This window comes from Indicator indicator, chromosome 2 (genome assembly GCF_027791375.1).
Source record: "Indicator indicator isolate 239-I01 chromosome 2, UM_Iind_1.1, whole genome shotgun sequence".
NCBI classification, from domain to species: Eukaryota; Metazoa; Chordata; class Aves; order Piciformes; family Indicatoridae; genus Indicator; species Indicator indicator.
The window spans coordinates 44,913,478-44,932,276 of record NC_072011.1 but is presented as its reverse complement, the minus strand read 5'-3'; the positions used below and the strand labels follow the sequence as shown (position 1 = coordinate 44,932,276).

At 36.7% G+C, this 18,799-nt stretch overlaps 1 protein-coding gene across 1 annotated transcript in view; it reads left to right on the top strand.

Annotated features, from left to right (window-relative positions):
* Positions 1-18,799, top strand: part of RBKS (ribokinase) — a 73,562-nt gene that overhangs the window by 19,137 nt on the left and 35,626 nt on the right. Inside the window, exons 2-5 of the mRNA XM_054398530.1 lie at positions 2,427-2,559; positions 7,612-7,675; positions 10,429-10,491; positions 16,842-17,006. Of these exons, the coding sequence (XP_054254505.1) occupies positions 2,427-2,559; positions 7,612-7,675; positions 10,429-10,491; positions 16,842-17,006 (425 nt within the window). The remainder of the gene's footprint in view (positions 1-2,426; positions 2,560-7,611; positions 7,676-10,428; positions 10,492-16,841; positions 17,007-18,799) is intronic.

Sequence of the window (18,799 nt, the reverse complement as noted above, 5' to 3'; positions counted from 1 at the left end):
GTGGAAACAAATTCTATTTAGAATAAACTGTAATTCTGAAAAACACCCTAAGGAAGGAAAATTAATTGAGATGATACCATTTTCATGCTGCAGAATTTAAATGAGAAGACAGCATGAGCTAGTGGATTGAGCCGATTTCTATTTTTGGTTTTGCCACTGGCTTCTTGGCTGATTTGAGGCACAGGAAGGCAGAATGACTTGCCAAAATTTCACACCCACAAAGCAAAAATAATGATGTTGTTCTGCTTTTTAAAATATAGTGAGATCTGTGGATGAAAGGAATTATCCAAGACCTGCTATTACTATTTCTTACCAGGTCTGGGTGAAACAACTATTCTTTGCTGAATGATACATGATTTTAGAAGTGTGCATGCAGTACCCTGGCAGCACTGTCTGAGTAGGAGCTTCCTCAGCTGAGTTCCGTGGCCTTCGTTCTCTGGTCAACAACCATCACTACTTTGGTTTCCAGTGGTGAAAATAGTGATAAATTATAGGTGTTACCATTAATAAACATTATTTATCTACACTTTTTACACCTTTTTTGATGAATCCTTAGAGCTTCTCATTGCAAACAACCTGCCAGATGCTGCTGTGGGTGAACAGTTTTGACTTAACGACCCTTTCCATATATATATTAAGTACCTGTATTTCTAAAAAGCTGTTGTATTTTTCTTTGAAATAATTCAAGTACTTCCCAACAGAACGTTCCCATCTCTGCCTCACTGGAAACAAAAGGAGTCCTATTAGCTGTATGTGTGAACCTTCCGAGGTTTCTCCACGGTGATTCACACAAAATAAACATGCTGACTGGGTACTGCACTCTCACACTAAACTAGGAGGTGCTCTATTTGCAAGCATCCCAACTTAAGACTCTGAATCCCTGCTTGTATCTCTCTGGAAACTGGGTACTGGTGAAGCAGCAGCCTGTAACAATTTCTTCAAAGCCAAAATAACAATTTCTGGGAGTTGAGGACTTATTTGGCTTTGCTAATTTAATTTTAGGTTTTCTCAAGTGTTGCTAAACCATTGAATTGATGGATGCTGGAATTGAAAATTAATGGAATAAAAAATGTTTTCTTTTTCCTGAGAATGTTTAGTAAATCAGGTTGTGCTCTGTCATTAATTCCGTAAGATTTTGCAAACGCCAGTGTGCCCTAGAAGTTGCAGCATAGCTTTGGAAACTAATATCCACACACTCTTCATATCCTTTTTCAGAAAGCACTCTGTAATGATTTGCTATTGGAGGGCTGGCACTGTTATAAGATTTATTGATAAAATAATGTTGTGCTGAAGTTAATCTTTTCCTTATTAGAGCAGATTATTCTGCATTCTTTCGGATTCCCCTTCCTCAGTTTCTTTTTCATTTCTGCAGACTTCTAGAAACCTGTCTAAGCAAACTGTCATTGACTGAACAGGTTGCTAGTACATCGTAGGAGGCCTTCCCTCTACACATGTTGTAAACTTGTTTGTAGCTTAAGAGATAGAACGAATTACATTTTTAAACCTTGTGCCTGGAATGTATGGCTTGAGGAGGCAGAATTTTTGGTAATCTTAAGTGTTGTAAACACAGCATTGAGTCATGTATTTTAATAGAATTGGCAAAAGTAAGCTAGCCATTTGCATACGGAGAAATTTTTCCATGTAATCTCAGTGGTGTCTCTTCTTCCTTTCAACTCTTGCTGGAGATAGGAAAACATCTGGTAGAGTTAACAAAATTACAGTTTTGGTTTGTTTCGCTTTTTTCTAAAATGGAAATTATACCAGAATACACTCCTGATGGGTCTCCACTTGTATTAGTGCAGTAGTTCTGGGCACCCGTCTCCAGAAGGATGTAAATGTGATTGGATCACATTCAAGAAACAACAAATTGCTGCAAAGTTGTAAAGCTTGATTTGTAAGAGAAAAAATTTTAAAAGTTAAATATGTACAGTGTACTTGATTTACAGCAGAGTAGAGCAAGGTTTTGATAGTGATCTACAATTTTAAGGGGTGTGAACAATGCAAAAAATTACCTAGAGGAGTTCAAGAAGGTATAATTATATATAATGAAATTAAATTAATAATATATAAATTTAAGCTGAATGTTACAGAAAAACAACATGAGCAGTGAGACCTATAAATTTATTAATTATCCATATCAAATTAGCACTGGGGAAAGTCAGGGATGAAGTACTTCTTTTCCTGTAGAAACATGAAACGAACAAAAGAAATGCAATCCCTTGCTTGAGTAATAAATGAGAAGCTTGACTGGGTGTCATATGAAGAAGAAACTTAAACTGATGGGATATCAGGTCTTTTGAGTCTTTTTTTGGTCTTAGTGGCTGGCTCTTGGGCTACTTAAAATTACAAGACTGTAAATTTTATTTTGAAGATATTTATTATTTTCAGTCACTAATGTATGTAAATATTGCTTTGAATTGGAATAGCTTTACCACACGATTGCCAAGAGCTGGAGAAACTATCCTTGGACATAAGTTTTTCGTAGGTTTTGGTGGGAAAGGAGCCAACCAGTGTGTCCAGTCTGCACGACTTGGGGCCCAAACCTCGCTCATCTGCAAGGTAAGCACTGTCTTGCTCTTGGACTAACTGAACTAAATGTTCATGCAAATTCTGGTGAACCTTTAGGTAACTGAAATTTGGTGACTTACAGAAAAGTTGTCAGTTTTAAATCCTCTCTAATTCCCTGTTATTTCAGCTATAAATTTAAGCATGGGGTATGGTGTTTTAAGAACACTTCCAGAACCAAAGACCAGTTGACTAGAGATCTGGCAGACATTGCATGTAAAGGATTACAAAACTTAGGTTGATGCACCATGGAAAAGAAGTTTTGAGAGAATTTGGAATATTCACAATTCAAGTAATTTTGATTAGCCCTTCCTCTTTATGTTCCCCACTGTTAAAAATGACCAGGGCTTCACTGATGACATTCAGGTGCTAGACACTGTAGTCAGTCTGCAGTTTACCTTGTAGACAATGGAAAATCAGACACTGACAAGCCAGTAACAAATTTGAGAAGGAATATAAAAGTTTGTACTTCAGTCTTTATCTCTTTACGTGAGATTAGGATGAGATGTTCATGTCCAAAGTCTAGAACCTTTGCATGCTTTGGGATGTTTTGCCTACTTTTGTGAAACAGCTGATATACTGTAGTATAAAGACTAGCTAACAGACCGTTAGGCTGATTCGGCTTGGCAGATGCTGTTCTTACAACGGTTTTCTTTAGTTTTTGTCATTAAACATTATAAGTTTTGAGTGATCATTACTAAGGTTAAGATCAAATTTTCTCTTTCTGTAGCCTTATTGTCTCTTTGTGCTAACTGTAGATGAAACGTCACAGAATTAACTTGACTGGACATATTTTGTTATTGCCATAGCTGAGGAAGATGCTGGATTCATTGGATCATTGTCAAGGATTTTTTGAGAAGTACTGGAAACATCTCAGGGAAGCCTTTCTCACTGGTTTTCCATTCCAAAAATTATCTAAAGAATGGTAGCTATAAACCTAAATTACACCTGTGTGCATTTCCGTGGGTCATTATCACTGGTTGTCCTGCAGTGTGTGTGGGTTTTATACTGGCAGTGTTTATGCATCTGTAATACTGTGTGTATTTCATCATCTTTGCGTTCAAAATTATCAGATTCAAGTACAAGATGATCTGGCAATGAATTTCCTGCTAAATGTTAAAGTTTTTTTTTCCACTGAAGGTGTGAATTTTGTTTTATCTTTTAATAGTCTAGCCTTTACTCATTGTATACAGGTTTCTGAAACATTTGCATTCCTAATAAAATTTAGCAGTTACTGTAATTTCTATTGATTTTCCAAAATCTTATTTATTTCAGTAAAACCTAGTTTTTCTTTATGATGTTTATTTATTGGCATAAAGAAAGAGGAGAGAATAACTCTAATATCTATAAATGCTAGTATTTTATGGTTTTTTAATGTTAAAAGCTAATATTTACTTTCTAAGTTAAAAATGCATTTTATAGCCTCACAAAATTGTCTCATCTCATAGCAGTACAGTCTTGTATCTGCATAGAGCAGTGGGATGTAGTATAAAGTTTCTTACTGAATAAACAAAGAAAAGTCAGACAATAATGAACCACCAGAATTCAATTATTTTCACTTTAACAAGTAATCTTAAGTGTTGAGTAGTTCTTAAATCAAGGCTATCCCTCACACACGCACTCTATGCTCAGTACATGCTTGTATTTTGGCCATGATTTCCAACATTTTTTATCCAGTACAAGCACAACAATTCTACAATCGAAAGTTCAAGGAATGGAATGAGTTTTAATCCTATAGGAACATTCTGGTGGAGTATGGCATTCTCTTGTGAGGACTTTAGTTTATACAGAGATGTCCTCAGCAAGAGTATGGGTGGACATCTCAGATCAAGTGACAAGGCATTCTTCATACCTCAAAGCTTTAAAAGACAAAAGAGAGCCAGTGAGTGGTGAGGGTTTGAGAGGTTTCTAGGATGATTTATAATTATGACTAGAGATGCCACATGGTGCTGTGGATTTTCATGTAAAATCCAAGTACTGAGTTTGAACAGTGGAAATACAGATTTCTGCTTTCTGCCTGGATGTTCTACAATTGGCTCCTGTTATCAGTATGTATCACAGTGTCAGTCCCTTCCTCATATTGCTCAGTACAGTAAAAGAGTGTATTGGTGGAATAGTTGCCTCTTCAAAGATAAGACAGACGATTGTTCAGAAAGTGTAAAAGATTAGTGCTGGGAAACTAAAGAATCTAAGCAAATACATGAATTGCTCATTTTGTATATGAACCCTGCTGTAGTACTGGAAAATGCACAGTGATCTTGAGAGATTAATAAGGTGGAGGGATGTTGGTCTGAAAGATGTTGTATGGGCTGAAGAAGTCTGGATTTACTTCCGTCAAACAATTTGGGATGATTCTCACTGGACGTGCATGTCACTGGCATTATAGTGTATATACTAAATACTGCTTAAGCAGAATCTACTGCTTACAAATAGGAAGTACTCTATTATGCTGTGTAGTTTTCTCCCTTTAGGTGATCTGTAAGTCAAATTTCAGTTGAAGTGATGAAAGCATGAATCCTCACTTCGCTATAAGAATACAAGTATTCCTCAAATGCAGCTCAGAATATGATGCATATCTTCAATTGTTTTTTTCTTCTTTATTACCATTTCATACTTGTCTTCAGCACCTTTGTAATTCCCTAATGAAGAGAGTAAATACTCAAAAAAAAAAAAAAAGCAGATACAGAATACATTAAACAAACAATCGTTAAGTACTCTCTAGGCTGCTAGAAATTTAGCTGTTGTGATGCCGGCCAGCTCCCCTAGCTCCACACGGGAAACATGATAGTAAGGGGGGAGAACTCAGACCTCAGACTGAAAAATACTGATGTAATTCCAGTCATTCTAATATGCAAACTATGTGACCATAATGCCTGTACAGCTGTTGTTATTTACTAAAGAAAGAAGAAATGCTATTTCAGCACATGCAATGTGTATGGTCAGCAGACTAAGACATTTATTTTTTTCTTTACCCAATAGTCCATCTGGCAGGGTCTGTGCAAAGGCAGAAAATATTTTTTTAAATGTTATGTAATTTGACATGGTCAGTAAATATGCCTTTAATCTAAAACAAGTCTGATGCCCAATACTCTGTCTTCCTTGAGGGTAAAACTTGAATGGAACTGGGTTGGATGCTGATGAACTAACATGGAAAAAGGTTTCCAGAGGTAAAGGACCTCCATGGAGAGCAGTCCAAGGGCTTCCCTCAAGCACTGACATGTCTTGCTGTGAGCAAAATTACCACAGCTGATCTCAGTTGTTCTGACAGCTCAACAATGAAATATGCCTGTCTGTCAGTTAATGTATGACCTAGAGCTGAAGGGAGGAAGTTTTGTTTGAGCTTTTGGAAAATGGTTATGAAATCCTGAGATTTGTTGTAGAAGCTTTGTAGCAGAGGGGGAAGGAGAAGGTGATACCATCCGGCAGAACATATTCCATTAATACAACTGTTAGGCTGCAGAGGTGAGCACAATTCAGGTTTAAACTGCAGATGAGTGCAGTTATCCAGCCTAAAGCAGCTGGAAGATACACCTTCTGAATACCTGCCCTGTCTGGCAATCTGGGAGTAGTCACAGATAGAGAAATTCTCTAATATTCGAACAATAACATAGGGATCAAAGTAAATGTTGTTGAGTGTTTTTTCAATGTGCTAAAGGAATGTTCCATCTGGCTAGACTGTTCCGACCCAAATTGCTCACTTCCTTTGGTAAAAGACTGGGACTGTCCCTAATAGTGCTTTAGAAAAATCCCTGATCACAGATTGTAGGAAATAAAAGCATGGTTCGAAACACGATTGTGCACTAGAATATGTGAGAGAAAGGATCAGCCATCTGTGACACTTGAAATTTTAGACTTCTGTATGGCTTGTTAATTCTTGCGATCTCTAGCTAGTACTCAGGCCTTCTCCAAGCTTTCTAAAGGACTGAGCTCATGAGCAGACACATTTCTAACAGCAGGTAATAGAGGAAGCTGCTTTGTGCTTCCAGTGACTCAAATACATTGTTTTCTATTTAGTGCTGGTTTACGAGCAGATGTATCATTGATTAGGGCTCTGTGTAACTTTTTCATTATCTAGGCCATGACAAGGATCTCTATTTGCTTTCTAATCTGAGAGGTGGGAGTTTTACCTTCCAAAAATATTTCCTATAGCATTGGTCAGTTTTTAATACTTACCAGATGCACAACTTACTTTTTGAAGTGGTGCACACACTATGCATGCTGAACATGTAGGCTAAGAAGGGTGAATTAAAAACTGTGTGGGCTTTATAAATACATTTTAAGTGCTGTTTTGACATTAAGCAAGTTATGCCATTCTTTTCTCCATATACCTCATCTCCTTTGTTCAACTTGTGTAGTGTAACAAAAGAAACATTTATGAGTCTGAATAAATAGCAAGCAGAATTGTGTTCAGCTAAAAGGGTTAGTTAGTTCTTCAACTTGCTGTTAGGAAAACAATAGATTGTATCTTGAGTTCTGAACTCAATCTGCTGTTGCTGGACAAACAACAAACAAAAACATTGAATTTGTAAACAATACATTTGGTACTGAGAATTATAGAAATCAGCAATGCCATGTTTATCATAGCTTTCTGTCCCATAACCACAGCTTAACCACAGTTTGATATTTTTTCACCTTGAGTTAGAAAATTTGAAATACGAACAGCAAGTAAGACAGTAACCAGAGTTACTACAAACACTTTCATTTCAGAGCTGGATAATTTAGTACACTTCTAGATTTTACAGTGCCCAGAAAGTTTCAGTGTCAAGGGAACACAGTGGTTGTAAGAGAATGAAACTTGAATGTAGCAACATGGATGTAGAGAGGAGTTCTGTAAGAGGAAAACACTGCAGAACACTGTTCCTATTATTTATTAATAGTATTGATAAATTTTACTATTATTTATTAAATATTTATTAATAAGGTAAAGTGCCGCAAAGCAAAATATTGCAGTCAAACTCCATTAGAGCATTCTGTTGTCTAAAGATGAGAGGATAGCTAGATCACCTTTCTGTAGAGAATACCTGTCCTTTTATCTTTTTTTTATAGGTTGGGAAGGATTCCTTTGGCAATGATTATGTTGAAAATTTGAAGACAAATGGTATTTCTACAGGTAAAATTTCACTTTAAAGAAAACTTTTGTATTATTTTTAATCTTTAAAATTGTTAGTGGAGAGTTTCTTATTTTACTATGTTTTGCTTTTCGGAACTATGAATAACTGTTTTGACACAGCTGGTAGGAATGAATGAATATAGGTGAGAGTATGGGGACGCCTGTAATCGGCTGTACCACTTAAAATCAAATGTAATGTTACTACCATTAAATCTCAGGTGATTACATCAGTACAAGTCACCTGACGATAACCTATGCAGTTGTTTAGACAGCCATTAATGATAGCAGGTAATGCCTGGTGAGAAAATGTAAAATTACAGTCTGATTGTTCTTCTGAATTTCATGTTGAGAGTAGAAGGATAGAGTGGAAACCCATTTGTCAAGCTGGTATACTTCACCTCTGTTTTGTGAAATGACACATGCAGTCATTTTAGAGACTGTAGCCAAGGTTTGTTAATGCAGATATACACAGAAATCTATCTTAAAAGGCTTTTGAGAAAAGAGGAAACTAAATATTCACAATATTCTATTATCTTTGTAGCCCTAATTCTCTCCTTTGTGTAAATATATTATTGTGTGCTGTTTATCTACACGATCACATTTTTGTCTGAATGACTTTTCTTCAGGGTGGACAAGGATGGATGGATGCAGTCACCATTAAGTGGCAATTCAATATTCTGTTTCTTAATTCTATTTAATATGCAGTTCCAAGCTTCATTTACTGCAGTATTCAAACCCTGCTTTAAAGACAGAACTATCAGTATTTTGTGGGCTTTTTTATTATGCTCATCAGTATAGCATCTAAATAGTTCACAAATGCTTATTCATTGCATATCTTCCAACTTGCACAAGAAACCAGGCAAGGACACTGTAAAAACAGTCTGTTAGTGTAGAGTTCTAAATCTCTCCAAAGCAAGCCTATCTAATTAATAAAGTCTTTGACCATGTAAATAAAGCTTTTATAATGCTTAGCTTTTAATGAAAATGTGCATTCCATAAGGAACCTTAAATCTCCTCTTTTATGATTGATTTTGCAAACTTAACATAAATTTTTAAGTAGTCTTTATAGCAAAAGAAAACTGGGGGGAAAAGGTTGAAATTCTATTATATTGCATTTCATTTTTACATAGATTCATCAATCGAAAGGTTGGAAAGTTTAGGTCCAAGATACCAATTTCTGCTGACTGAGTTAAAAATACCTGAAAGTGGTGTTAGATTGTCACCCCCTACATTTTAGATTGTCACCCCCTACATTGATCAGCCCTGGAGGAAGACAGGATGTGCTGCTGTCAAGGCTGGTCTGGAATCCCAACTTGCATTTCAAGATTTGGAGGCAAGGCTAATTCAACGTAAACAGATGTTTTTGTTTAGGACAGTCCCTGCGTTTTCATCTCAGTTTAATCCTTGTCTAGCATATACCTCTGTTACACATAAGGATACTGAGTACTGCATGGAAACTTTGCTTAATGTCAGTTCTGTTAACTTTCATATTCTGGATTTTGTTCTTCTGTTTCCTTGCATATTACCCTAACACCTTTTCTGTCCAGTTTCAATCTGTTCTGTAATTTTCCCTTTTCCCATACTTCTGGTTTTCTACAGCCTATCAGCTACCAGTGCTGCTCAACTACCTTTGCTGATATGTAACTCCCTCTCCCACGTTTGATCAGGGCAGTTTGCTGCTTATTTTCTGCTGGAGGATCATTGAGAAAACGGAAGTTCTCTACTTTCAGTTTCAGTGTGCAGAACTAGCTCATGCTAAAAAGAAGCTATAATTACAAGGAAAGTTTTGCTCTGACCCTTGCAACTCTGAGCTAGGTAAAGGTACCTCCAGGGCAAGTGCCTGCAATACTTCAGCAAAACTGAATGAGCATGATCTTATGTGTTTTTTCATTGTTGCCCATTTTTGAACAAATTTTTCGATTGATGACTTGAGAAAGTAGTGAGCTTTAGCCCAGTGACATGTCTGTTCTGAAATGCTAGAACATCAGAGCTTCTTAAACAAAAAGTCACCAAAGTGTATAAAGTAGTGATTTTTATTCTCAAATATTTTTCTTGTATAATAAAAAAATCAAATTTTGGGACAGTTTTCTACTACGGTTCCTAAAAAAAACAAACCAAAAGCAAACAAACCCACCCCCCCCTACCAAAATCAACTCACCTGTCATAGAAAGTTTTAAACCACTGGTTAATATTTCACAAATTTGCTGACAGCTGATAACAGCTTCATAGAGTAGTAAACATGGAACAATCTTTGTAATAGACAGGGGTCCCAGCCTCACTTCTACTTAATTTATCTGAATAACAATCCAAAGAGGAAACATACAGCCTCACCAGTGCCTTCATAGCACCTATTAATATTACTGCTGAAATGCAAATCTACACAGAATAAAATTCTGTGTTCTTTTAGTATTTTTGTTTTCTGCAGTATTGTTGCTCATTGGATAAAAGAAATATTTCCATGTAGAAGTAATGTGCTTGAGAAGGCTGCATCAATAACATGCTTTCTCTAAAGCAGAGATATAGACAAATTAAAGAATATTGGACTCACATTTCTGTTTTGTGGGCGCAAATTAACAGTTTTTTGTTGTCGTTAGCTTCGCTGGCATTGTTGCACATGAAAGAGTAATTAGCATTTTTAAATTGCTGGAGGTTATGGGTTCATTTTAGATTTAATTCAATTAAGCTGCATCACATGCTATTGGCTGCAAGTAATGTATTGAAATAATGCACATTGTAACTTTTCCCTTTCTTAGCATTTGTAGGTCAGACTACAGATGCTGCTACTGGAACTGCTTCAATAATTGTCAACAGTGAAGGTACATATTTCTGCTCTGAATTGTCCTCTTCATTCTGCCTCTACAGCCATGAAAGAAACCTTTGCCTTGTCACTTAGTTGTAGAATTATTTTTTATACGTCTTTCATTTTTTCATGATCATATTCACACTTGGTTGTATTTCTTTTATTACAGGTAGCTTTGCATGATGAGGTGCCTAAAAGCAGCAGAATCAGATGTGGTGTGATAGCCATAGCTGAACCAGCCAGCTTGTCTATCTAGTTTTGCTCTGTATGGCCACAGCATAGTGTAGCAGGAGGATAAAGTTCTCCTTTTCCACTTCAACTTATCCAGCACTTAAAATGTGAAGAAAGGGTTTGCCTCCTCAGCACACTGAGTCATTATACCCTGAATCAGGAAAAGAATTGTCCTTAGTATAAGTATGCTGATCTTGTATTATTACCACAGTTCTTGAGTGATGAATATATAGTGAAATAGCATAATTGCGTTTTCTGTGTTAATTTTCCTTAGCCCATGCCTTTGGTCTCATATTGTAGGAGAAGAAGAGAAGATTTGGCTTCTTTTCATATTTTACTTCAAGATTGCTAAATTACTCTCTGAAAACTTTCAGTTTATCTTTTCCCAAAGCAAGTTGTGCAACTGAGATCCCCTAGGAGAAGTATATGTGTCTGGATCAAAATCTAGAGTTCAAGACAGATAATGTCTATGCAAAAATAACAAATTAAGTGCAAGTGGATTAGTTAATTTTTTGGTGCAGCTAAGAGCCTTCATTTGAATAGTTACCACAACTTAGCTGACACATCAACTTAAGGAGCTCCTGTGCAACCCAATTGGTAGTACCTTGGGGCTACAGCTCAAAATGAAAAAGGAAACATGACTATTCACTCCAGGAGCAAACCTGGGAAGGAACTGTGACTAAAGAAAGTCTATGCAGAACGTTCAGGGAAACTAAGCAAATGTGTTGGAGATGTAAGTTAAGTTTTTCCCTAAGTAAGATTAATCAAAACCTTGCATCACAGTCAGTTCTCAGGCCATTGAAAATAGGAAAGACTGTGAGAATCCAGCAGTGCACTCCCAGGCTTTGTACATGTAACCATGTTTTGCACTAGGTTGCACTAGGTCCAGAACAGTTGAATAAGAATCAGTCTTACTACATCACAATTCATATGCATGAGCAGTTAAGATAAACATGGTCTAAACTTGAATGAGCAGAGGATGAAATGCAGAAATTATAACACAATGAATTTTTCTGAGGTATAAGAGACAAAACCATCTTATGGTTCTAAAACTTTTATAAGCACCAGGAAAGGGAAACTGGTTGTCAAGTGCCATGAGGTTCACAGTGAGCTATCTTACATGAAAATATCAATATGAAAGGTCTTTGATAGTCCGTGATTCATGTAGTGAGATGAACAATGTATCATGTCATATAGTTTGCTTCTTTCAGGAACTAAAAATCTAAAATTAAATTACTGCTGACCTCAGATTTCACTTGAAATCTAGCTGAAGAGCAAACTTGGTCAAAACTATGCTATAAAGCAAACAGATGCATGGTAATGGTGCTGGTTGTTACTTCGCTCTAAAACCATCTGGCGCCTGAATTGAGTAAATTGCAATAAAATAGCAGTACTTACATGCTTTGCTGTTGCAAGAGACACTATTTTTTTTCTTGCAGAAACCTGGCTGATTTGACCTAAACAGGTTTTACAGCACTTTTCAAAGTACTTGTCTACACTTGCATGTTTTACCACAGTAGTTGTGCTAGCATAGCTGAAACACCACAGCATTCAGTGCACTGATGTAAAGCAGCTTCTGCTAGTTCAAATTATATTTGAAGTATGACATTTGAAACTGGGATTGGTGACGGTGTTTTATGTTAAGAAGGACAAATGAAAACATAGGTATCGTCTCTTAAAATCACCAAGTTTTAATTGTTGCAGTTTCACATGCCTAACCTGCATTTCATACTTGGAAAAAATACCATCTCAAATCAGCTGAGTAAACTCACAGGCAGAAGTAGGGAAGATGCTCAAGTAGAGGGAGCAGACAGTGATGGGTGAGCAACAGCAGAAGAAAAGAAGCTGCAGTGAGCACAGTTAGTGGAGGCTTTGAAGTAAACTTCCCTTGATTTTACCTATGTCTGTCTAGCTGGTGCTACTGAATTTTTGCAAAGATTTTTACTGGTTACTGAATTATACAGTCATAACTCATTGTTACAATGTACAATTTCATTGTAATTGGAAAAGTACTAAAAGTTTGAAAATTATCAGGCATATTTGATATTCTTAAGTTCAATTATATTCTGGGACAATACAACATTGTTTCAATAAAAGACAGAGAGGTTGAATCCCTGCTTTAATGCAAAATGGTGGAGAGATATTTAACAAATTTATAGTACTGCACTGGAAAGCATGCAGTTCAGAGATGCTGCAAAGGTTCCCTCTGGGCTGTGTCTCAGAAATCCATGCGGAATCTTTCTGGAACCTCGCGTTCCTTTCAGTTGTTCTCTTTTGTGCAACTGCATCTGCCGTTAGGTTTTGACTAAATACAAGCTTCCATTTACCAGGAGCCTGTACACTTTGAATCTGTACTTTCTCTCTTAAGGAGAAAAGCTGGTACATCCAGCAGTTTTTCTTAAGACATTTTGTCTGAGGTACATTGCACTACTTTGAACCCCAGCTTTTTTTTCCCTTTCACCCCACCTTCTCCACTAGCTCTGCCACTTAGCACACCTTGTGCTCACAATGTGTTGTTGAATGGTAAGGACTCCATAAAGTGATGATATGTGTTGTTCTTTTACATACACATATAGGGAGAAAATAAAAACCAACTTTTTTTTTTACACTATTATCTGTGAAGTTTATTATAGCTTTGTCTGTAGCTCGCACTAACTGTTGACAGTGCCATTAAGCTGGCCTGACTGAACCAGTAAATTGAACCAGTCTGACAACTTCCATGTTCATAGCAAAAATTTAGCAGAGGGACAACAGAGGCTGGCAGGTCATGATTAAAGTGTTGTTGACTATTGCAAGTTAGGACTTACAGCTCATCTACACAGAACACTGGAAGATAACTTGAGATAGGCACTGTGCTGACTTTATGATAAAGGTATTAATCAATCATGAACAGTGAATAGGCATTATTTTGTAGGTGAATATACCTTCAATACCAAAGCACTACTGGTAGAAAAACATTTAAAATACATATTTAGATAAGGCTAAGTAAAGAAGGCAAGCTTAGAATACAAAATCCTGCTTATTTGAATTATGGTTTCCAAAGAGAAAAATCTTTGTTTTGCACCTTCAGGGTTGTGAAGAAATGTCATCTGAGTTTGCATAGAATTTCTATGTATTGGCATTCATCATGAACTTGTATGTTTTGTGTACAAGATTATTCAGTGTTTCTACCAAGTAATTGCACAGAAGTTGTGATATCACGACACACCCAAAACTGGCCCTCATAGTCATGAACATGTGTGATTTGACAGCAAATGTTTTTCTTGTCATGCTCTTTTCTGGTCACAAATACAGTCTTTTTTCCCTATGAATTATTATGCAGAAACTCTACAGATATTGTCATAGTTACATCATTTGAGATTTTGGTGAGTTCTAAGCACTACTGATGGCTTTTAGGCCAGCCAAAAAAGTGAACAGTTTTTGCACCATGGTGTTTACTGGTGTGCCTTTAATTTCTACACTGGCAATTCTCATCTAGTGGTATCTATAAAATGACGCTTGTTAAAGAAATATCTGGTTTGAGTTACCCAGCATTCTAAGAAGTGACGGTAGCAAGTTTAGAAGCCCAGCTGAGGATGGTATTTACATATGCAGCGTTCACACTGTTTTGAGTATTGATGGGAGCCAATTCTTATCTGATGTAAGCTTGCGTAAGTCTATCAGCTTCATTTATCTGTTCTAGCTTATATCAACTGTGAATGTGGCCCTTAATATTCTAGCTGATGTCTGCAAAACTTAAAATTATATCAAAATTGAGAATTCTTAGTTTAAGTAAAGATATTTTAGAGTTAACTGTAATGTAGGAAGTGTATTTTTCTCTTTCTGAGTGTGGGTAACATTTTACCTTACTTGAGCTGTTTCAGAGTTAGGTGTACTGCTTAAGGCTTTGCCTAGAGTTAACAGAGATACACAGGCATTTACTCAAATAGATATCTAAGATATGTAAGACTTAAAATACTTGTCTTTCCTCCTTATTGAAGGAACCTAGAAATTTAATTTAAATTAGAATTTTCTAGAAAGTAGGACTTTTTTTTAAAGCTTTAAAAATTGTATAATGCTGTACAAGGTGAAACCCACCCCTCTTTGCCCTCTGTCTTTAGTTCCATTGTCCCTAGTGCTGATTTCCCACCTGATTTTCCTGGCAAGAAACAATTGCTTTCAGCATAGTGGTTGGTGGTAACACAGAATTCTGGTATTCATTGTCGTGGGTCCAGATTCTGCTGTCATGCACACTGGCGTAAGTTTGTGGTGACTGCTGCCATTCACAGTAAGTGTGGCTTTTTCCCTCCAGCTTGGCTTAAGCCCATCTTGACTGTACACTGTAGTAGGTGCTACATTTCCCTGGTGGTTTTGAAATCCGACTATATGTCTGTGACCTTTTGTAGAAAATCTTCTGACTGTGATGCAGTGCAGCATGGTCTATCTTGAATTTGCACATATGGGTTAAAGCAAACAGCCTGCCTTACCACCTTGGGCCATTAGCTTTAAAGTCTAATAATAATATACATGTCAGTACAGCTAAATAGTTTCAACAAGATAATCCAGCAAGATGTGGATAGAGTTTCAGATTCGAGGTAGTACAGAGTCCATGCAGAAATGAAATGTATTTTTGTTCCACTGATTCCCTACCTTTTAATGTTTGCACCGCCGCATAGCATAAGCTTTCAAAATACATGTTTGGCAAAATACGTGCAATTTGCCTTTGAATGTTTTCTCAGCAGAATTCAGGTATCTTTAATAGCGTTTACTTGTTGCAGAAGGTTTTTTTCTTTTCCTTTTTTCCTTTTTTTTTAATCCAAGATGCCCATCATTGTCTGTTGAAAAGCAGGGCGTTGGCTTTAAATGCTGAGGTTTTGCTTTTCATATGCAGCTGCTCTGTACCAAACCATTGACAGCAGAATTGCTTTGGAAAGCTTGGGCCCCTCCCTCTGAGATCACTGTATTATTCTGTATTATTCTTTCCATTGTCCTGCTTTCTTTTCAGGACATATTTAGGGAGACAAGCTTTGCACGTTTCTTACTCAAAGAACTTTGAAGTCACATTCAACAAAAATAATGTATTTAAAGACATAAATATTTATTTACAGAGTAATTCACTTCATTACAGAATTGGTAGGCTTTAATGATTGGCAGTCCTTAAAGGAATCTTCAGCGGGGGCGTGCTGAGCCTGTAAATCAAGGAACAACTGACTTACTGAATTTAATACCTGAGTGATTAATAATAAATTTTAATTTGAAGGCACCCATGCCTGAAGGTCTATAGATGTTGTAACAGAGATTAAAAAAAGAAAGAATGAAACAAAGAAACTGCAATTAAAGAAGGGAACTTGCATGTCTGAGGAAAAACAGTATTTGGAACCTACGTAAATGAACCTCCTCACCTAACTAAACAAACTATGAGAATTAAAGGGACCTCAGGTGTGCTTTGAGATACTGCCATGCTTCTGCACGTACAGCTGTACGTAGATCATTCTGCTGGTGAGCTTTATGTGCAGAAGAACTTGTCACCCTCCTTCTTTAGTCACTTCTGATAAAGCTTTCATTAGCCACAGGCATTACCTTTCTAGGTTTTGGTGGCAAGCTGATTCAAAACAGTTAGGGGCCCTAACTTGAAGTGTTGTGTGTAAACAAGCAAGCCTGTTTCTTTGGAATTGAAGGAACACTTAATTTTCATAGCTGTGTGAAATATTATCTGTCTCCAGCTGATGGGAAATGAAACTTTGTATGGCATTTTTGGCATATGAACTCCATAATCATTGATGCTTTTCTCTTCCAAGTGCTACTGGAACATTCAGCCTTTGTGTGTCTCCCATCTCCACTGTGACTAGCACAGTGCTTCTTTATAGTTCATAAAAGAAAAAAGACTGAGGGAAGCCTATACATGACTTTTCCCAAAGAAATGTATGCTGGACTTGTTGCACAGTGTAGCATTCATTAGCCCATCGATCTTTTTTATTATCTTATGAAATCTTTAGATATTTGGAAATGTTAGCAAAAGATGTATTCTTAGTGTTTTGGGGTTTTTTGAAAAGCAAATTGAAATACTCATCTGAAATGTATTATAGAAAAGCAAGGAATTGTCTTACATACTTCATTACAAAAGTTAATGTAAAAACCACAATATTTTCTCTTTAGGACAGAACGTTATTGTAATAGTACCAGGAGCCAACCTACTTTTAGATTTTGAAGACCTGAAGAGGGCCTCTGATGTCATCTCTAAAGCCAGAGTGGTTGTTTGCCAGCTAGAAATAAGCCCTGCTGTTTCTCTTGAAGCTCTGAAAATGGCACGTGCCAGTGGAGGTAATTTAACATAAGTCATTCTGTATCCCTTATTTGTGTTGCATGAAAAATATTCTTTATTGTGCTTCTAAAAAAAGATCCTGTGATCTATTCTGTCATACGAGTTTTATTTAGAAGTGAAACAATAGCCAAGAAATTTATGCTATCCTGATGAAAACTGAATTATTCAAATTCTAAAATTTTGCAGTGTTTACCTTGAATGACAAATCAACTTATACACTTCAAATCTCCCTGGTGCTGTCTTTCCTCCTGCTTTCATGCTGTGACTAAATACAGTGTCATGTTGTTAGGTCAGGAACTGTGGGCCTGACACTGGTATTATTCCAGAGCAGAATAAGTATAATGAATGCAAGTAATTAAAGTTCCACACAAAATAAAGTAAATGAAGTGACCTCAAAAACAAATTTATGTCCTCATTCTCCTAGCATAGCAGTAGTGGGCATGGCTGTGGTTTTCTATATAGAAGTTAACATCCTTAGACTTTAAAAAAAAACACCAAAACTTTTTCTTCTTAACCAAGATTCTCACTGTGACTTGGGATGTTGTCATTGAACTGACAGAGTCACGGTCTGTGAAATCATTAGGAAATTGTCACTGTGCTGCACTTTTAAATGTAGGCCATTGCTCCTTCAATGTAGCATATATATGTAGAAAAAAAAGCTGCCATTTTGCTTGAACGGGATGGGGCTTCACTACTGACAGGATGTTTTTGTTAAGTGCCTGTAATGGTTTTGGTTAATCAAGCACAATTATCACAGTATTTGAACACTAAGTACTTAATTATGCAAGTGAGGCATCTATATGAGGTTAAAAATATGTTGTTTTTATCTGTCTAGAAGATGTAACACTGGGATGGAACAGCTCATAATTCAGTCACTCACACAGCAGGTGAGGGCTATCCCTGGATCAAACTTGAATCAGAACTAACCAGTTCCTTGCAGCTGGACCCAGGCTTGCTCCAGTAGATTTAACGCATAGGGACTGCTGACTCTTCAATCCTCCTTTTGCACCAAGAGCTGTTGTGCACCTGTTATGATCACTTGGTGTTCATGCACTGGTGAAGATTTCAGGTGTTGCAGAACTTTATGCATCATGTGCATGTATTTTGTGCTAATATAGGTAGCTATTGTAGATGGAGAAGGCTGGGACAGAGTGGCTCTGAATCTGCAGTGGTAATAAACTCTATAAGCAGAGATGTACATGAAGAAAAAAATATTTTGACTGAAGTGGCAAAACTGGCTTCATACAAATCTAAATAAAATTCATAAATTTAGAAAACTAGCACATAACATTTATGTGGGGGGAACAGAGCTGGCTATATTTTTTCGTTATGTTTTATGGAAATAGATAAAAGCATTTTTAATCTACTGGTTAATGGACTGTAGCTGAATCATGAGTCAATAACCATGACTTATTTTGTCTACTTCTAACTGTTCATAGGTTTGGTGAGATGCTTCACACTTCTGTCACACTCACATGGCAAGGTGCCAGCCTGTGACAGAGGAAAAGACAGGATTCTTTTTAAAAGCAATTAAAAAAATGCAAACCTGATACACACAACAGGCGGGCAAGTATTTAGCAGCTGCAGACAGCACAATATATTGAAAAGACAAAGTAGTTAACTGCAGGCCAGCTATGGTTCTTCACTGTCAGTCTCTTATCGTTGCCCAGTTATGCTATCAGGAAAGTTTTGATTGCTTCTGCTTGAAAGCAGTAGGCTACACATGTTCAAGTGTGATGCACAGTCAAATCTAAGTAAACAACTGAGTTTGTAACACTGTAAAAATCTATCT